Raw genomic sequence first — 21220 nt, forward strand, 5'->3', positions numbered from 1 at the left:
TTTTTTTTTGAGATAGAGTTTTACTATGTCACCCTCGGTAGAGTGCTGTGGCATCACAGCACACAGCAACCTCAAACTCTTGGGCTTAAGCAATTCTCTTGCCTCAGCCTCCTAAGTAGCTGGGACTATAGAAGCCCACCACAACGCCCAGCTATTTTTTGTTATTGTTTTTGTTGTTGTTGGAGTTGTCATTGTTGTTTAGCTGGCCCAGGTCAGGCTTGAACCCGCTAGACTCAGTGCTTGTTGCTGGTGTTGTAACCACTGTGCTACGGTCGCCAAGCAGCCAGTTCAAACCTTATGCCTCTTTTTCTATAGGGTTGTCTTTCTTCTTTTTAATGATCAATAGGAGTATTGTATATTTGAGCTATAAGCCTTCAGCTTTGCTTTTTGTAGAGACTTTTCTCTTATTCTGGCTTGTATATTCTCTCAATATGCTTCCTGATGAGTAGAAGTTAGTTGATACAACAGAATGGAATTTGTTCATCTTTTTATGGTTGTTCATTTTGTGTCCTCAGAAATCTTTTCCCTTAGAGTATAGCAGTTCTCTTTGTAGAGGTCCTTCACCTCTTTGTTTACGAATATTCCTTTCATTTTCTTTGAAACTACTTTGAAGGGAATTGTGTCCTTGATTACCTTCTTATCTTGGCTATTGTTGGCATATATAAAGGCTACTGATTTGTGGACACTGATTTATATCCTGAGATGTTACTGTACATAGGAGTCTCATGGTTGAGTCTCTAGTGTTTTCTAAGTATAAGATCATATCATCAGCAAAGAGGGAGAGTTTGATCTCCTCTGCCCCCATGTCAATGCCCTTAATCTTCTTTTGCCTGAAATGCTAAGAAATAGCAGAAAACATTAACAAATGGAAGAACATATCCTGCTCTTGACTGGGAAGAATCAACATTGCTAAAATGTCTATACCACCCAAGTGATGTATAGATTTAATGCAATCTCCATTAAAATAACAACAGTATACTTTAAAAAACTACAACAAATAGTTCTTCATTTTGTATGGAACCAGGAAAAAACCCATATGGCCAAGGCAATTCTCTGTAATAAAAGCAAAGCTTGTAGGCATCATCCTACTAGACTTCAGGCAGTATTACAAGTTCACAGTGGTCAGAACAGTGTGATACTGGCATAAAAATAGAGATACAAATGTATGGAACAAAATAGAAAACCTAGAGATGAAACCAGTCTAGTATCGCCATCTGATCTTTGATAAACCAAAGAAAAGCGTACACTAGGGGAAAGAATTCCTAGTCAGTAAGTGGTGTTGGGAAAACTGGATAACCACATATAAAAGCCTAGAACTGGACCTGCACCTTTCACCACTTACTAAAATTGACTCAAGATGGATAAAAGATTTAAATCCAAGACATAAAATGATAAAAATCCTAGAAGAAAGTGTGGGAAAAACTCTTAAGGATATCAGTCTGGGAAAGATTTTATGAAGAAGACTTCAGTGGCAATTGCAACAATAACAAAAATAAACAAATGGGACTTAATTAAGCTGAAAAGCTTCTGCACAACTGAAGACACAGCAAGTAAAGCAAAAAGATACCCTTCAGAATGAGAAAAGACACTTACATATTTCAAATCTCACAAAGGCTTGATTTACAGAGATCTGAAATTAGTCAACAAAAAAGAGCAGATAATCTTACCTGTCCCTGAGCAAGAGACATGAGTAGACCCTTCTCTGAAGAAGATAGACGAATGACTAACAAACATATGAAAATATGCTCATCGTCCCTAATCATTAGAGAAATGCAAATCAAAGTGACCGTGGTATATCACCTACCCCCAGTGAGAATGGCCCACATCCCAGAGTCTCAAAGCTGCAGATGCTAGCTTGGATGTGAAGAGAAGGGAACATTTTTACACTGCTGGTGGGACTACAAACTAATACAGCCTCTTTGGAAGGAAGTATGGGGAATCCTCAAATAACTCAAATTAGACCTTCAATTGGATCCTGCAATCCATTACTAGGCATCTACCCAGAAGAAAAAAAAAATCATTTTATCATAAGGACATTTGCACTAGACTGTTTATTGCAGCTCAGTTTACAATCACCAAAATGTGGAAACAACCTAAATGCCCACCAACCCATGAATGGATTAACAAGCTGTGGTATATGTACACCATGGAGTACTATTCAGCCCAAGAACAATGAAGACTTTGTATCTTTTGTGTTAACCTGGATGAAGTTGAAACACATTCTTCTTAGTAAAGTATTATAAGAATTGGAAAAGCAGGAATCCAAGGTACTCAATATGAAGCCAATAGATGATATAATACATTCCCAAATAAGAGAAAAACTCAAATCAATTCAAGTTTGGGGAGAGGGGAGGCAGGCAGGGGATGGGTGAGCTCCCACTTAATGGGCATAAGGTAAGGGTCTATGGCACACCTCTTGGGTGTGGGGCACAATTACAAGAGGGACTCTACCTAACAAATGAAAACATTGTAACCTAGTTGTTTGTACCCTCACATTAACCTGAAATTAAAAATATATAGATAGTTGAACCTGTAAAGAATTTAAAATATTAAAATAAAAGAAAGTCTTTTCCTGCCTCTGCTTTTTCCTTGTTGGGACAATGTGGGCCGTTCACTGTCTATGCACAGGGGTCCTCAAACTTTTTAAACAGGGGGCCAGTTCACTGTCCCTCAGACCGTTGGAGGGCCGGACTTGGGCCCTGGGACGAGTCGGCTGCTAAGCAGGACAGGCAGCGGCGGCAAAAACACCCAGTGGGCTGGATAAATGTCCTAGGTGGGCTGCATGTGGCCCACGGCCTGTAGTTTGAGGATGCCTGGTCTCTGGTGAATGTCTAAGGTATAAGCCTGTACCTTGTTCTTACTCTATAAACCTTTTTCTTTCTCAGTAAATCTTCCTTTTCTTGCTTAAAAAAAACTTTACTCAAATTTTCTTCCATATGTTACAAGTTTTATCATACTGTCTTTCCCATTTAGAGCTACTGTACACTTGAACTTGATTTTTGGATGTTATAAGGTACGGGTCACATGTCATTTTCATGGTAGGCTTTCTGACCGTAAAGTCTTTGTGTCAGCACCTTTGAGTGAAAGGACTGTACTTGGTTACTCTTCTGTAGCACTGCCTTGTCTCAGGTGACTGTCTGTACCTGTCTCTGATCTGATCTTACAGCCTTTCCCCTGTGTTGAACTTACTAAGACTTCTCATGCATTTCTGAGTAGAAATGGTGACGTGGTGACAACAGGTCTTTTGTCTTTTTCCTAGTAGCTGAGGAAAAGCTTTCCAGATTCCATACATGAAGGATGATATTTCTTGTAGGAATCTCTTGGTAGGTATTTTTGAATATTAAGGATGTTTCCTTCTATTTCTGCTTTGTGATATGGTTTCAATTATGATTGGATTTTTTTTTTTTTTTTTTTTTTTGGACAGAGTCTCAAGCTTTTGCCCTGTGAGAGTGCCATGGCATTACAGCTCACAGCAACCTCAAACTCTTGGGCTTAAGTGATCCTCTTGCCTCAGTTTTTCTAATTTTAGTAGAGATGGGGGTCTCGCTTTTGCTCAGGCTGGTCAAACTCGTGAGCTCCAGCAGTCTACCTGCCTCCACTTCCCAGAATGCTAGGATTATATGGCTGAGCCACCTCCCCCGGCCGTGATTTGATGTTTAATTTCATCAAAAGATTTTTTTGCATTTCCTGATGACATGGTTTTTTTCTATTAATGTGTGAATTATTGACTTTTCAAACGGTAAATCAGCCTTCTATCACTGGAATAAAGCTACCTACTCATAATATATTTGTTATATTAATACATATTGCTGTCTTAGTTTCCCTTTTATTTATTTATTTATTTATTTTTTGAGACAGTCTCACTCTGTGGGCCTAGAGTGTTATGGCCTCAGCATAGCTCATAGGAACCTCAGACTCCTGGGCTCAAGCTATCCTCCTGCTTCAGTCTCCCAAGTAGCTGGGAGTATAGGTGCTCACTACTGAGTAATTTTTCTATTTTTAGTAGTGACTGAGTTTTGCTCTTGCTCAGGCTGGTCTCAAACTCCTGAGCTTGAGCTTGGCTTCCCAGAGTGGTTGGATTACAGGTGTGAGCCATCATGCCTGGCCTGGTTTGCTATTTTTTAAAAACAATTTTGCATCTATGTTTGTCATTTTACTATAATTTTCTTCTATAACCTGTCATTTTCTTTTCGTATAATGCCTCTACAAGTTGTTTTTTTTGGGGGGGGGGTGTCAAATGATCCTTTATTGAAATACTTTCCTTTGTACTTTTTAACTAGCTGGACATTCCACAACACCACTGCTGATGTCATCTATGATGTCGGGAGGGTGGCTGACACCAGCATTGCAGCCCACCAACTGGACCATCAGGATCTCTTTAATGGTTCCAGAGAGTTCTCTGGCTAAAGATGGTGCAGCATCTTTAGTCACAATGTTGACAGTCTCATCGAAAGTGATATTTCCGTTGTGTTTAATGCTTTTCTGTTTCTTTCTGCCTCTCGGCGGTTCCTTGAGGGTTCTGATGATGAGGGCAGAGGCAGAAAGTACCATTTCAATCGGAGCCTGTCTGTTCTGGAGAGTTAGTTTACTGTAATCCTGAGACCCTTCTAGTAACTGGTTGCCATGGCAATGTCATCATCAGCCTTTTTTGGAGACAAACCCAGGGGCCAATCTTGGGAGGGGCAGGGCAGACATGGCACTGGCTTCGCCACCAGTGCACTTCAGGTCATGATCTTTGATCTCGTTGGGGTCAAACTTAGGGGGCGTGGTAGAGGCAGGAGGTGTCAGATGAACCTGGATTTGGGACAACCAAAGAAACTTGCAGTTTGGCCTCCTGTGAGCTGAAAGGTGAAAGCCTTACATGTTCTTTTTTTTTGAGACAAAGTCTCACTATCTCTCTATGTTGCCCTCAGTAAAGTCTGTGGCATCACAGCTCACAGCAACTTCAAACTCCTGGGCTCAAGCGATTCTCTTGCCTCAGCCTCCCAAGTAGCTGGGATGACAGAGGCTCACCACAACGCCCAGCTATTTTTTTGTTGCAGTTGTCATTGTTGTTTAGCTGGCCTGGGCTGGGTTCAAACCCACCACCCTTGGTGCATGTGGCTTGCGCCACAACCACTGTGCTATGGGCACCGACCCTCCCTACAAGTTTTTGATAACTACCCTTTGCTAACAGTGAAGCTATAATTCAGGAAGAGGGGAGCTCACTCTTGTTAGTTTCTGTTGGCAGTCTCTCCGTCTGAGAATGTTAGCTAGTTGGGGGAAACTAGCTGATGGACCACATAATAGGAAAACATAAAAGGTGGTCAGGGGTCTGTAACCATGTCGTGCTGGTGCTGTACAGTGAAGTGGAGCAAGTTCTTTTCACGCCTTTTCTTGGGAGCATGTGTATACAAGTGTTAGAATTTGCCATGTAATCATCTTGCCCTGTAGTTTCCTTTGTGAACAATCTGATGGATGGGGTGGGGCAGAGTGGGGGCCCAGCTTTTAAAGAAATTGCAGTAAAATATACACAACATAAAATATACCATTTTAATTTTTTTTATTTTTTATTATTTCAGGTTAATTGAGAGTACAAAGAATTAGGTTATAGTGTTTACATTTGTTAGGTTGAGTCCCTCTTGTAATTGTGTCCCTCTCCCAAGAGGTGTGCTATACACCCTAATATTGTGCCCATTAAGTGGGAGCATCTCATCTCTCTCATCCCCTGCCTCCCACCTTGAATTGATTTGAGTTTTTGTCTTATGTGGGTAATGACTGTCTACTTGCTTCATATTAGAATTGAGTACATTGGATTCTTGCTTCTCCATTCGTGTGATACTTTACTAAGAAGAGTGTGTTTCAACTCCATTCCAGTTAATACAAAGATGGAAGGTCTCTGTCTCTTTTAAGGGCTGAATGGTATTCCATGTGCACCTGTACCCCAGTTTGCTGACCCATTCATGGGTTGGTGGGCATTTAGGTTGTTTCCACATACTGGCAGGTATAAATTGAGGTGTGATAGACAATCAAGTGTAAATGTCCTTACAGTAAAATGAGTTTTTTTCTTCTGGGTAGATACCTAGTAGTGGGATTGCAAGATCAAAATATACCATGTTAACCCCCTTTACGTAAACAGTTCAGGGGTATTAAGTACTTTTCTATTATTGTACAACCGTCACCACCACCATTCATGTCTAGAATTTTTTCATTTTTCCCAGCTAAAACTCTGTGCCCATTAAGCAATATTTAGCCTCTCTGCCCTCCCCGAGCCGTGGCATCCACTGTTGTCTGTTCTGTCTCTATGACCCTGACTACTCAGGCCTCTCTGTGTGTTGGAGCATCTGGTGTCTGTCCTTCTGTGAGTGGCTTCTTCAAGATGGCTTCAAGGTTCATCCCTGTTGTAGGGTGCTCAGATTTTCTTTATTTAAGGCTAATTTCTTGATATTCTATTGTGTGCATTGGTAGATACCACATTTTGCTTGCCATTCATGTCAGTGAACATTTGGGTTGCTTCTGCCTTTTGACAGGTCTGAATATGGGTACAAATATCTGTTCACGTTCCTGCTTTCACTTCTATTTGGTTTACAGCCAGAGGTAGAATTGGTGGATTATGTGGTACTTTTATATTTTGTTTTTTGGTGATTGGCCATGTGTTTTCTGGGTCAGATGTACCATTTTCTGTTGCCATAAACAGTGCATGGCAGTTCCAGTTTGTTGATACTCTCACCAAATTCTTATTTTTCATTTTCAGGTTAATTGAGTGTTTCTTGTAGAAGCCACCTGAACGAGTAGGAGGTGGTACCTCCTTGTGGTTTTGTTTACAAGTCCCTGATGATGAGTGGTGCTGAAGAGCTGTTTGCACACCTTCTCTGGAGAAGTGTCTGCTGCCCAACGTCCTTTCCCATATTTGAATTGGATGGTTTTTTAATTGTTGAGTTATAGAAGCTCATTATATATTCTGGATTTGTAGGATTTGAGATGTTTTCTCACACCCTGGATTGTCTTCTCACTCTTGGTCGTGTCACTGGATGCACAGAAGCATTTGATTTTGATCAAGTACAACGAAATTGTTTTTTCCTTCTGTTGCCGTATTTGAGATATCATTGCCCAAGCTTCCAGGGTCATGATGTTTTCCTTTATGTTTTCTTCTAAGAGTTTTATAGTTTTACCTTTTATGTTTAGGTCTTTGAGCTTGGTTTTTCTTGCCATTTGGTAAAAAGACCATACTTTTCCCATTGAAAGGTCTTGGTTCTCTTTTCAAAAACCATTTGGCTAACTATGTGAGAGTTTATTTTGGGGCTTTCTGTTCTTTTGCATTGGTCTATATGTTTATCTCATTCTGGTATCATACTTTTTTTCCTTCCTTCTTAGAGTTTTTTTTTTTTTTAGAAACAGACTCTTACTTTATTGCCCTTGATAGAGTTCTGTGGTATCACAGCTCACAGCAGCCTCCAACTCCTGGGCCTAGGCGATTCTCTTGCCTCAGCCTCCCAAGTAACTGAGACTACAGGTGCCCACCAGAGCACCCAGCTATTTTTTATTGCAGTTTGGCTGGGGCCAGGTTCAAATCTGCAACCCTCGGTATATGGGTGGGTGCCCTACCCACTGAGCCACAGGTGCCGCCCCTTTCTTAGGGTTTTAATCTGATATTTTTCTAACTTTTTGGAAAATGGATGCTTATTATCACACTGATGTTTTTGTAATCTTATTTATTATGAGAATTATGTAACAGATAAAAGTAGATAAAATAGTAAAAGAATCAACTTTAATAAGTGTTTACATCCTCCTTTCATACTTTTCTGATTGTTATTTTAAAGCATTATCTCCTTTAAAACGTTCTAGACATTTTACTTCTGAATGATAAGGAACTTCATTTATTTACTTGTTTAGAGGCAGGGTCTTGCTGTGCTGCCCAGGCTGGGATGCAGCATCTATTCCCAGATGTCCTCACAGTGGACTGCAGCCTTGAGCTCCTGGACTCCTGTGACCTTCCTGCCTCAACCCTTCTGAGTAGATGGTGCCTCACCCAGCAAGAACTTTAAAAAAAAAACCCAAACCATGATATCATTCTCCTGTCTACTATTTTTTTTGAGACAGAGTCTCATTATGTCACCCTGGGTAGAGTACTGTGACATCACAGCTCACAGCAACCTCAAACTCATGGGCTTAAGTGATTCTCTTGCCTCGGCCTCCCAAGAAGGTGGGACTGACAGGCGCTTGCCACAACACCTGGGCTATTTTTCTGTTGCAGTTGTCATTGTTTAGCTGGCCCAGGCCGGGTTGGAACCTGCCAGCCTCAGTGTATGTGGCTGGCGCCATAAGCACTGTGCTGTTGGCACCAAGCCTATCTACAAGATTAATAGTGATTCCTTAATCTAACACACTGTCTATGTTAAATTTTCCTGGACTGTCTCAAAAATGCCTTGTATTGGTGGTGATTTCGAGTCAGGGTCTGAGCAGGGTACAGGTGGGAAGTGGGTGCTGATGCCCCGGCCGCCTTTCCCAGCAGCAGAGCCCCTGCTCTCCTCTCCCTGTGTCTGGCCATACTGTTCTTTCTTCAGAGAAGCAGGGCACTTGTTCTGGAGAATTTCACATTTTCTGAACTTGGTTGATCACATTCCCTTCCTAGTCCAGCATGTTCTTCTATCAGTTATATTTTCTCTGATCTGCTGGTCAGATCTAGAGGTTTGTCTGTCTTTGGATCTATTTGTTGGGTCTGAATCATGTCTAAAGTCATGCTGTGTGCTCTCTGTTGGGTGGGGGCTGTGGTGCTGGGTGCCCACCTTCAGTTCTGCCCATGCAGTGTCTGTCCTCTGTAAGATTCTGTACCCACCTGGGTGCCTGCTGTCTGGGTAGCAGGAGTTGTAGTTTGCACAGGGAGGGCGTGATCCATGTGAAATTTCTCCCCCACTCCCCTTGAACCGTTCTTCATGATACTGAGCTGGTGTCCTGGCACTTCCAAGGTGCCCAGTTAGGTTTTTTTTTATAAGTATCGTTATGAATTAAGATTTTATTGATTTGGTATTATTTAACTTGTTTACTGTTTGTTTTCTAGCTTGTCCTTTCAGCATATATACCTTTAAAGGGATAAATGCCCTCAAGCACATGGTTAGCTGTTTGTCACCAGATTTAATTTGTAGTATTTTTATCATTCACTTCAGTGCGTTTTCTAATTTCCAAAATCATTTTTCCTTGGAATTTTGGGTTCCATTGAAATGTATTTTGTAATTTTTAAATATATGAGGAATTGTTTTTATTAACTATTTATATTTCTAGTTTAATGGCATTTTACAAGTTCTATAACTTCACTTCTTTGAAATCTGTTGAGATTTGTTCTGTGGCCTAGCATATGGCCTGATTTGATAGTCATACTGTGTTTTTTGGGTTTATTTGAAATAAAAATCATTCTCTAATTAATAGGAATTTCTTTGTCATATTAGTTACTGAGATAGTAATGTTATTTTCCCATTATGACTGGGATTTATTTATTTCTCCTTGTAGATCTTTCACACAATTTGTTGTTTTCAAACTGTATTGATTGATTAACTGATTGATTTTGCTTTCTCTATATACAGAGTCATTTTTTACAGGTCAGAATTGTAGAAATAATGAGGAAGTGACACTTATACGCAAAGCTGATCTAGAGAACCACAACAAAGATGGAGGCTTCTGGACTGTGATTGACGGGAAAGTCTATGACATAAAGGACTTCCAGACCCAGTCGCTCACAGGAAATAGCATTCTGGGTAAGGTCACATTTTTTACTCCATGGCTAAAAGTTGCAATGTGTCGTTTTATGCAAGGGTGTTTGGCTTATAAATGATCTCTTTAATTCTGCTTCAGTCCCTGCATATTTTAATATATGTGTGACTTACCAAGAAATTCAGGTACATTTGAAGAATTCTCACTGATATACTTTTTGTTTCAATGTTTGTGGGGACTTACCAGTTCTGTGTTGGCCCAGACAAATCTGGGAAGAGGGTGAGAGATCATTGTACTCTGGTAACCTCACTTTGGAGTTCACCTGCCTAACTTACTTCCTACTTGCTGTTTCTACTGTGGCTGTCTAGGCAAATCGTATTGAAGTCACGTTGCTTTTTTCATTTTTATTTTAGCTCAATTTGCAGGGGAAGATCCAGTAGTAGCTTTGGAAGCTGCTTTGCAATTTGAAGACACACGAGATTCAATGCATGCGTTTTGTGTTGGCCAGTATTTGGAGGTGAGGCTATGTCCCCTGAGTACACGAGGACATTGGGGAGACCCTGCAAGTGTGTTTGTGATAGGATGGTTTTGACCTTAAAGTCCTGATACCTTTGTGGGGTATTAAGTGAAAAACATAAAGATCCTTTAGAAATTACTTCATAAATGACTTTACATTTATTCTTGTCAAGATTTATGATGTGCTGGTCTTGAAAAATTATTTTAGAAATTATTTGTAAGAAATAAAGACATTTTCACATAGAAAAGAGGTTAAACTTCAGTCTTTACAATTTTTTTGTAAGCTTATTTAGAAATTTGGAATGGCTTACTATATTGATGTATTTTGGGGTGGGGGGAAAGAATTGTATAGATGTGTAGTTCCTTTTTTTTTTTTTGAGACAGAGTCTCATTCTGTTGCCTCTGGCTACAGTGCCATGGAATTGTAGTTCACAGCAACCTCAAACTCCTCTTGCTTTAGCCTCCTAGGTAGCTGGTAATACAGGCGCCCACCACAATGCTTGGCTGGTTTTTCTATTTTTAGTAGAGACAGGGTCTTATTCTTGCGTAGGCTGTTCTCCAGCTGCTGAGCTCAAGCAATCCACTTCCCTCAGCCTCCAGGAGTGCTAGGATTACAGGCATGAGCCATTGCGCCTGGCAAGAAATGTAATTCTTTACAATAGAAATATGTCCTTCCGATGTATTCATGAGCATTGGAGTTTATATATTGGGATTGGCCTTCTAAATATTTAAATGTCCAGAAGTAATAAAATTCATTAAGTGCCATGGGGAAGATTAGCTTTGGTTTGTAAATTGGTGTTACTAGAAAACTTTAAGAATATTTGAACTCTTACATTTGTTTGGCGAGTTTGCTTTTCAGGAATAAATTTATTTTTTCCACATGCGTGGAGATGGTTACCACAAGTGTGGTCATGGTTATCACACTTTTTAGCTGATGCTTGTTAGGTCACATTTTTGTCTCTCATTAGGTTCTTTATTCATGTAACAACTCATTACATGGAGTATTTTCTTTTCTTTCTTTCTTTTTTTTTTTTTTTGAGACAGAGCCTCAAGCTGTCCCCCTGGTAGAGTGCTGTGGCATCACAGCTCACAGCAACCTCCAACTCCTGGGCCCAAGTGAGTCTCCTACCTCCACCTCCCAAGTAGCTGGGACCACAGGTGCCTGCCACAATGCCCGGCTATTTTTTGATTGCAGCTATAATTGTTGTTTTGGTGGGCCCAGGCTGGATTCGAACCCGCCACCTTAGGTGTATGTGCTGGTGCCTTAGCCACTTGAGCCACAGGCGCCAAGCCTACATGGAGTATTTTCTGAAGAATTGTCTACAATCACTTTGGAAACGATTTGATTTTCTAAGAAATGTTCTAGCCAAGTTGTTCATGTGTACTTTGATTTTTCCACCATTACACCTGTGCGTTTACCATCTGCTTTGCAGGGTGTGCAGGGTTTATGTGGTTTCAGCTGTTACCTTGGGCACAGCAGCATAATCTCATTATTATAGGGTGTAGATGGCGCACCCAGAGCACCCACTTGTCTTCAGCATGGCTGTGCATTTTAAGGACATAAGCTATTCCTTTTTTTTTTTTTTTTTTTTTTTGCAGTACCGGGTTTGAACCTGTCACCTCCGGTATATGGAGCCGGCACCCTACTCCTTTGAGCCACAGGTGCCACCCAGCTGTTCCTTTAGTTTGATGTTTTTGATTAACTTCATTTTCTCAGACTGATGATGAATTTTTCTTTGTAGCCTGACCAAGAGGTGGTCACCGTACCAGATCTGGGAAGTCTGTCTTCACCTCTGATAGACACAGAGCGGAATCTGGGCCTGCTTCTTGGATTACATGCTTCCTATTTAGCAATGAGTACGCCACTGTCTCCTGTCGAGGTCGAATGTGCCAGTAAGAAAATTTTGTTCTCTGCTAACCGATTAGCAGATTATTTTAGATGAACCATGAAGTGCCACCAGAGAGTAAGAGAGGAAGAAGAATCAACGAGGTTCTTTGTGACAAAAATGAGTATAGGGAGACTCAGCTGGTTAGTTAGAGACAGCTGTGAGTGGCTGTCATCTGCTGTCATGTCTGGGCCACAGAGGAAGCTAAGATGTGCAGGAAGGTCTCAGCGCCATGAGTCTCGCTTACCACATCCTCTCACAGATGGACCCAGGGTGGCCGTCGTCTTCCTGTGTGCCCGGAATTTGCACAGAATGTGGTTGGCTGTTCCTACAGGGGAATAGCATTCTGCTTGAGAGCAAATGCAAGGCAGGTATATTTTGGAATGGCAGCTTTTGTAATCACTTACAATAAGGAAGTTGTTCCATACCCTATAAGATGGATTTAAATTTTTCTTCATGTAATTGCACATAGCCCATCTGTCTGCTCATGTATTCGTCCAAGAAGCATTTGTTGACCCGTAGTTGTGGGATCACCATGCTGGGAGTTCAGGACACAGAGGCAGCCAGGACGTGCCTCTGTCCACAGGTATTGTTGTTTGATGATGAGCCAGGATGCTGAGCAGATGGAGATACATATATGGCTGTAAATGATGTTCGTAAGTGGTTTTCGGGGAGGAAAGGCTTTGCAATGGCAGCAACCCTGGATTGAGGTGTAGGTGTTCTGGGCAGAACCTTGGGGGTGTGAAGGGCACTGCTGGGAGCAGCAGGAGTGTCAAGGGCAGGCTGGCCTCAGTGCTGGACAGCCCCATGTGCAGTGGGCCCTTGGGTGCATGCTGGGCGCTGTGTGGCCTTCCTGCTGCCCACCTTCATTCTGGAGACGTACTGTGCCTTGGGAAGACAGGCTTCACGTAGATTGGCAAGGAGGGTCCAACTGGAGAGCTCTAGGGTAGCAGGAACAGAGGTGGTGTAGGCCTTCGTGGGGAGGCATGGCCATCCACGGAGGGATCAGAAGCACATCTTGGAGAGAGAAAGAGGGGCAGTGTAGTGTTTTAAGTGGAGTCGGGATGGGGCAGATCAGATTTGTGATTCAGAAGAATTATGCGGTGGTGTAGGGAATGTTCTCAAATGCTCTAGAAATCCAAATGTCCAGTAAAAGAACACTGAGTGCGTCCCACATGTGACTGCTTGGGTTTGAGCAACATGTCGGCAACACAGCTCACTGATAAAAATCTATAGTGATGTGTATGCTGATTGGTTTTGGTGCCTTTCCTCCATTTATCATCAGTAGTTGTCATTAACTTTCCCTGACAGTGGCATGTTCTTGTCAGATCTGACTGAGCCTGTACCACCTGCAAGTCTCCCTTCTAAATCTCTCCTTCACTAAAGACTGTGTGTTGTTAAAGATTCTCTTATTCTTCCTACTTTATAAATGCTTTAGGAGTATGCTGCCTACCTTGAGGCTGGTTATTTTTTGTAGAAACCCTTCAAGAGTGCTGTTCTCCTGCCTGGATGCTGAGCTGGGTCTCAGCTCAGTAGCGAGTTCCGTGACAAGTGCTTTACTGATTTTCAGAGTAATGATGGTCTCCTGCCGCTTGCTCTTGTGTCCCCTGTGGTCCTCAGATGCCTAGTCTCACAGCTGAAACTGAGTGGGTGGTGAGTGAGTGTTGCCCCCTGCTGGAACGGAATCCCTGGCTCCAGACAGTGTTTGTGGAGCTGGGCAGCTCCACGCAGAGTACAGGGATCCAGCGAACTGTTGGGTTGGAAAAACTGTATGAGTTCTGATACCACACTTGAGGTGTACTGAGTAACCAGAAAGTGTTACCTGTGTTCATATAGATGGTGGAATTGTAAGTCAGTCTGTGTAAATGTTAGATGTAGCTCTTTTATAGGACTGATGCGGAATATTTCACATTCTAAATCAAGTATTTACTCGAGCATCTTTTCTTCCATGTTTACTCCTGAGTAGTGCACTCGAGTTTCTCTTTAATATTTGCCTGTGCATTTTTAGAGTGGCTTCAGTCATCCATCTTCTCTGGGGGCCTACAGACCAGCCAGATCCACTACAGCTATAATGAGGAGAAAGATGAGGACCACTGCAGCTCTCCTGGGGGCACACCTGCCAGCAAATCTCGACTCTGCTCCCACAGACGAGCACTGGGCGACCATTCCCAGGCATTCCTGCAGGCCATTGCTGACAATAACACCCAGGACCACAATGTGAAGGTGAGCTAGAACCCTCCCCACCCCCAATGAGTATTCTGTCTGGCTGAGAAGTTTGACATGGGAATATCCACATGCACTTCAGTTAATGTAGCACAGGCTTTGTTTCACATGTTGGGAGGGTTGGCTTTGAGGTGAGAGACTGGTTCTGCTTACTTCCCAGGAAGGCTAGAGAAGCATTACTAATTGCCAGCAGATCAGAGGCCTGGCACATCTGGATTTGTCAGGGCTCACTGGGTACCTCTGAAGTCACCTCCAGTCATTTCTGTTGCAGGACTTTCTGTGTCAGATCGAGAGGTGCTGTCGGCAGTGCCACTTGACCACACCTATCACGTTTCCTCCGGAGCACCCTGTGGAGGAGGTTGGCCGCTTGCTGCTCTGTTGTCTCTTAAAACACGAGGACTTAGGTATGGAGCCTGATGCCCACGTGTCTGAGCTGTGCTGTGCTGTGCATCCTGTGACTGACATGTCCCATGAGTCTTTCCCACCTGCCCGTCTTCACTGTCTTCACAGGTCACGTGGCATTGTCCTTAGTCCATGCTGGTACGCTTGGGATAGAGCAAGTGAAGCACAGGACGCTGCCTAAGTCAGTGGTGGATGTGTGTAGAGTTGTCTACCAGGCAAAGTGCTCACTCATTAAGGTGAGTAGACTTTAATTCTTGGTCTTTCGTGTCGTGCAGTTTCTGAGATGTTCGTTGTTGAAGCTGTCTTTTTATCTATGTAACTTTGCAGACTCATCAAGAACAAGGCCGTTCTTACAAGGAGGTTTGTGCTCCTGTCATTGAACGGTTGCGATTCCTCTTCAATGAATTGAGACCTGCTGTTTGCAATGACCTTTCCATAATGTCAAAGTTTAGACCCTTAAGTTCTCTGCCCCGTTGGAGGAGGATAGCTCAGAAGATAATTCGAGAACGAAGGAAAAAGAGAGGTAAGAATGGAAAAGGATGGAAATGATTGTTGAAGTGTGTACTTAGCCCATGTTGGATCTATGATTTCTGAGTGGATTTTTGCTACTGTTCATTTCTACCTACTGCCATAATTTTTACATGTATTTATGATTAAATGTAGAAATCATACATTTTGAGATCAGCTAATGAAGCAACTTAGGAATTGAACGTGTTATGATTTGAACTGGTAAATTGATGCTGATAAAGGTAAACTTTACTAAATTGTTAGGGAAAAGGACATTTTTTTTCAAATCCATTGTCCTGGTAATGGGGGAATTTAAACTTAAAATTTAATCTTTTTTTTTGAGACAGAGTCTCACTGTGTTGCCCTCGGTAGAATGCTGTGGTATCACAACTGACAGCAACCTCCAACTCTTGGGCTTAAGCCATTATCTTGCTTCAGCCTCCTGAGTAGCTGGGACTACAGGCACCTGCCACAATGCCCAGCTATTTTTTTGTTGTTGTTGTTGTAGTTGTCTTTGTTGTTTGGCAGGCCCAGGCCTGGTTTGAACCTGTCAGCCCCTATGTATTTGGCCAGAGCCCAAGCAGCTGAACTACAGGTGCTGAGCCTTAAAATTTGATCCTTTCTTCCTTCCTTTCTCTTCCTCTTCTCTTTCTCCCTCTCTCCTCTTCCACTCCTTCTTTTCTTTCACCCTGCTGCTTTTCCCTTTCTTTCCTTCCTCCCTTTCCTTCCCTTCCCTTCCCTTCCCTTCCCTTCCTTGCCCCTGCCCCTGCTGCTCTCCCCTCCCCTACCCCCTCACCTCTTTTTTCTTTCCTTCTTTCTCTTACTCTGTTGCCTAGGCTAGAGCCATCCTCACAACTCTGGGCTCACTGCAACCTCATACTCCTGGGCTCAAATGATCTTTCTTGTGCAGCCTCCTGAGTAGTTGAGACTATAGGCATATGCCACCTCACCCACCTAATTTTTTAATTGTTTTGTAGAGACAGGTCTTGCTATTACCAGATGATCTCCAATTCCTGGCCTCAAGTGATCTTCCCCCTTTAGCTTTCCAAAGTACTAAGATTATGTAGGATTATAGATGTGAACTGCTGTGTTCAGTCCCAAAGTAAATAAATTTTTTTTTTTTTTTTTGGAGACATAGTCTCACTCTGTTGCCCTGGGTAACATCATAACTCACCACATCCTCAATCTCCTGGGCTCAGGTGATCCTCTTATCTCAGCCTCATGAGTAGCTGGGACTACAGGTGCCCACCATGAAACCTGGCTAGTTTTTCTATTTTTAGTAGAGACAGGTCTTGCTCTTCCTCAGGCTGGTTTTGGACTTTTGATTTTTGAGCTCAACCAGTCCACTCACCTCGACCTCCCAGAGCTCTAGGATTATAGGCTTGAATCACCTCGCCTGGCCAAGAAATATTTTTTGTTTGGAAATACTAAGTATTGTGATAAGCAGAGAATTATTATAAAAGGGAATTTAAAGACTTACTTTTATTTTCATGGAAGCAACTGTGTATGGTACAGAAAAAAGCTTTTTGCCTTAATCCAAATTTGAGTAAAAATGCATAGAATAGTCACTTGTGATTATAAGTAAACTATAGAAACTTACGACTTATGTTCTTATGAATTCCACTATTTGTTCACAGTCTTATAAAACAATATTAATTACTGAGTTTTTGATGGTCATTTGGAATTAAGAAAAGACTAATGTGGGACGGCGCCTGTGGCTCAAAGGAGTAGGGCACTGGCCCCATATGCCAGAGGTGGCAGGTTCAAACCCAGCCCCAGCCAAAAACTGCAAAAAAAAAAAAAAACAAGAAAAGACTAATGTGTTTTTAGAAGCCATCCCAAATTGTTCCTGAACAAACCTTTAACCCACAGTAACTTGTCTGAATCTTGGAAGTACTCTGGAGGGAGTCACAGCACTGACACTTCTAAGATTCCTTTAACCCAGGCATCCAGGAAACTCAGCCAAATCACAGGCGCTAGAGCCAGCCAGGCCTGTCCCAGCTTGACAGGGATGGCTCCCTCCCCCATCCAGTCACCGCACATCCGTGGATTCTGAGCCCACAGTGTCATCTTTGAAAGTTCCTTGTTTGGGGTTTATAGATTTATTGTATGATATTTGAAGCTAGTTTTCTTTTTTCTTTTTTTTTTTTTTTTTTGAAATTAAGTAACCTTACCTCTCACCCCTTTGGCTGAGATCAAGTATGTGTGAAAATTATGATGTTTAAGTGTGATAATTACTGTGTTCAGGGTCCCCAAGCCCTCTCTCAGCCTTGATGATTCACTAAAAGGACTCCACAGGCAGGACACAGAAGAACTGTTATACTCAGTTATAGCTTACTCCTGCCAAAAATATTAAAATGTGCAGAAGCAAGGTTACATGGGAAGTCCAGAAGAAGCTAGGCCTGAGTTTGCGATGTCTCTTCCCAGTGGAGTCCCTTGGGTAAGCAGTGGACATGTGCAGCTCTCCTGGCAGTCATGACATTATGAAGTGCTGTCGAGCAGGGGGCTCACCCACGCCCAGAGCAAGGGGATCCCTGTAAGTCACATTATAAACCTTCTAGTCAGACTAGTGCCACGTGGTGTGCTGGGCTTCAGGCTTACCACCACACTTGCAAGGCAGGGTATGCAGCGGTTCAGAGGTCAGCTTGTAGAAGCAACAGTCCTGCAGGAACAGGCCTTTCCTGGAAATCTGCAGGGTTTGAGCAGCCCAGGCCTGCTGTGTCAGCCTATTACTGCCCAAGTCTATAGTGCTAATTTTTCATATTATATTCTGAGGAGATTTAGATCAAAAATTTTTAAAGGGATTACAAAAGGATAGGGAAGAAATACCACACATGACATTGCAGATTCAGGAGAACTTTCCCTAGATGAGAAGGCAGCAGCTTGATCCTCTTACGCACTGACAGAGGACGAAAGGGCTCTAGCCGGTGACAGGCCGATGCCTGGCAAAGACGTGACCTGTGGCTTGCTTTGTTTTGCTTATGGGCTAAGTGGCTTTTGTAGTTTCACATTGTTTTAAAAAATAAAAAGCAGGAAATATTTTTGACACATAAATATTACATGAAGTTTAAATGGCAGCATCTATAAATAAGGTTTTTCTGGGTTACAATCATACTTTTAGTGCAACAGTAGCAGAGTCGAGTATTTACAATGGACTGAAAGACTCCAGAGACTCAGCTGTTCACTGTCCAGCACTTGTAGGAAAGCTTGCTGACGCCTGGGCCGCCCTCCTTGCTGCTCCCTCACAGCACTCACCTGTGCCAACACAGTGACCAGGTGCTGTCATTGCCTGTCCTGTGAGACCACGAGAGATAGCTGATAGCTCTTCCTTTTTGTTGTTTGAGCATTATAGTTTATAATGTTTGTTCACATGTTTCTTTGAATAAAATATTCAGCTTTCTTGCAAATTTAAGTATTTCTTAATTTAAAAAAATTATTAAGTAAATAATTTTTATAACGAATGATGTTTTTAAACATAGTTCCTAAGAAGCCAGAATCTACTGATGATGAAGAAAAAATTGGAAATGAAGAGAGTGATTTAGAAGAAGCTTGCATTTTGCCTCATAGTCCAATAAATGTGGACAAAAGACCCATTACTATTAAATCACCCAAGGTGCAGTATTTTCTGTGATTCTGAGATTGGCCGACTGGAAACACAGCACATAGCGAAGGAATCCATGAGTGTTGAAGGGTGTTGTGCCTTAGTCCCTGAGTATCTCTAGGGCAGTGAGTGTAGTTGGTGTTGAAGGGAGGCCCCAGGGATGTTTGATGGTTCCTTGTTCAGAGCTGTAGTTGGAGAAGTGTTTTTCTTTTTATTTTAATACTATGTTGTAGCATTATTTATTCACCATTCAATTGACTGAATGTATCTTTTGTTCTGGAAACTCTGTTAGTCTCCAATGTGAACCATAACTTTGTATGGCAAGTCAGCTTGATTGAAAGTGTGTTTGTGTGGAGATGAATTCAGTTACAGTCATGTCTATAGAGTAGTTTTAAACCATGTATTAGTTACTGAGTTTGACATATTCTACCAGTTTGAACCTAGTCACGTTATTTATTTACATGTATGTTTGCGTAACTGTTTTAGAGCACAAGTTAATATTAATAGTGTAGGCTAATTGTGGAAATTGTTTTCCTTCATCAGGATAAGTGGCAGCCACTGTTGAGTACAGTCACAGGTGTCCACAGATACCGGTGGTTGAAACAGAACGTGCAGGGCCTTTACCCCCAGTCTGCGCTCCTCAGCACAGTCGCTGAGTTTGCCCTTAAAGAAGAGCCAGTGGATGTGGAAAAAATGAGGAAGTGCCTGCTAAAACAGGTAAAATTTGATGAGACCATGTTTCTCTTCGTTGGGTGTTTGTATAGTATTTAACTGTGTGTGTTGGTATTTTGCAGTTGGAAAGAGCAGAGGTTCGCCTGGAAGGGATAGATACAATTTTAAAACTGGCAAGCAAACATTTCTTACTTCCGTCTGTGCAGTATGCAATGTTTTGTGGATGGCAAAGACTTATTCCTCAGGGGATTGATATAGGGTAAACTTTATAACATTTGTTTCTTAATTAAGGGACTTATGACAACAAAACATTATTATAGTTAAAAGTGTAACATTTTTTCTCATTGTTTGAAAGGGAACCCCTTACAGATTGTTTAAAGGATGTTGATCTGATTCCACCTTTTAATCGGATGCTGCTGGAAGTAACTTTTGGCAAGCTATATGCATGGGCTATTCAGAATATTCGAAATGTTTTGATGGATGCAAATGCCAAATTTAAAGAGCTTGGTGAGTTTAAAAAAAATGCTGATGAATAAAAGACGATTAAAATCAATGTTGTAGTAATGTCCGTGATTATGTCACCGTTATTTCATAGTTTGGCCTTAGTTATATGCTGTGGAAATTGCAAGTGCCGTTTTCACTTTGGGAAAGACTTTAATAATTTTGTACATTAGCTTGATAATTTACACTACTTTTACAGTGTTCTGTGGAAATTTAGAAGACAATCTTGAAGTACTTTATTAAAAAGCTTTTATAGCTTCACATTTTTTTTGTGCGATTTTTAGCTAGGGCCAGGTTTGAACCCACCACCTCTGGTATATGGGGCCAGCGCCCTACTCCCTTGAGCCACAGGTGCCACCCTATAGCTTCACATTTTTATGTGTATAACCTATACCATGTACCTCAGAGTGTCTGTGTCCTATATTAATATTTATTTCTGGATATTTTGAGCATTCACAGACAAGTGCTAGGATTAGTATTATGGAAGAAAAGTGAAACGTAACTATTGTATTTAAAATTGATAGGGCCCCCAAGGATATTAAGTCCTATAGACAAGTGGAGAGAGCTGTGTGGGGGGGTTGTAGGACAGTTGCAAAGCATGACGAGCTACCTGAGTCTATATTCCATGGAGACCCCTGAAAAATAGAAGCACAAAGTAATCTCTAGTGCTTTCTTTAGCATTTATACTCTCGTGTCCATGCATAAGAAATTTAAACGGGTCCAATGCTTGTTAGGTATCCAGCCTGTTCCCCTGCAAACCATCACCAATGAGAACCCGTCGGGACCAAGCCTGGGGACCATCCCACAAGCGCGCTTCCTCCTGGTGATGCTCAGCATGCTCACGCTGCAGCACGGGGCCAACAACCTCGACCTCCTACTCAACTCCGGCACCCTCGCCCTCACACAGACGGCACTGCGACTGATTGGTAGGTTGGCACTGGCTTTAGGGCCTCGAGAAAATGTCAAGATTTGCCTTCTCTTTCTCTTTCCTTAAAAAAAGTTTTTAAAGATTATAGTAAAATATAAATGACCTAAAATTTGCCATTTTAAAGTTTACAATTCATTGGGCGGCTCCTGTGGCTCAGTGAGTAGGGCACTGGCTCTGTATACTGAGAATGGTGGGTTTGAGCCTGGTCCTGGCCAAACTGCAACAAAAAAATAGCCGGGCGTTGTAGCGGGTGCCTGTAGTCACGGCTACTCGGGAGGCTGAGGCAAGAGAATCACTTAA

At 42.1% G+C, this 21220-nt stretch overlaps 1 protein-coding gene across 4 annotated transcripts in view; it reads left to right on the top strand.

Annotated features, from left to right (window-relative positions):
* HERC2 (HECT and RLD domain containing E3 ubiquitin protein ligase 2) overlaps positions 1 to 21220 on the top strand; it is a 219568-nt gene that overhangs the window by 90968 nt on the left and 107380 nt on the right. For 3 of the 4 annotated variants that reach the window (XR_002775822.1, XM_012811618.2, XM_023519299.1), the window contains exons 22-33: positions 9558 to 9728; positions 10098 to 10201; positions 11943 to 12093; positions 14095 to 14309; positions 14581 to 14713; positions 14820 to 14947; positions 15039 to 15234; positions 18698 to 18831; positions 19363 to 19536; positions 19614 to 19750; positions 19847 to 19998; positions 20727 to 20918. Coding sequence is in view for 3 of the 4 variants with exons in the window: in XM_012811618.2 (XP_012667072.1) it covers positions 9558 to 9728; positions 10098 to 10201; positions 11943 to 12093; positions 14095 to 14309; positions 14581 to 14713; positions 14820 to 14947; positions 15039 to 15234; positions 18698 to 18831; positions 19363 to 19536; positions 19614 to 19750; positions 19847 to 19998; positions 20727 to 20918 (1887 nt within the window). In the remaining variant the exon portion in view is untranslated. The remainder of the gene's footprint in view (positions 1 to 9557; positions 9729 to 10097; positions 10202 to 11942; positions 12094 to 14094; positions 14310 to 14580; positions 14714 to 14819; positions 14948 to 15038; positions 15235 to 18697; positions 18832 to 19362; positions 19537 to 19613; positions 19751 to 19846; positions 19999 to 20726; positions 20919 to 21220) is intronic. The other variant, XM_023519300.1, reaches the window with a different exon arrangement.

This window comes from Otolemur garnettii, unplaced genomic scaffold, assembly GCF_000181295.1.
Source record: "Otolemur garnettii isolate 467f Iridium unplaced genomic scaffold, OtoGar3 scaffold00170, whole genome shotgun sequence".
NCBI lineage: Eukaryota > Metazoa > Chordata > Mammalia > Primates > Galagidae > Otolemur > Otolemur garnettii.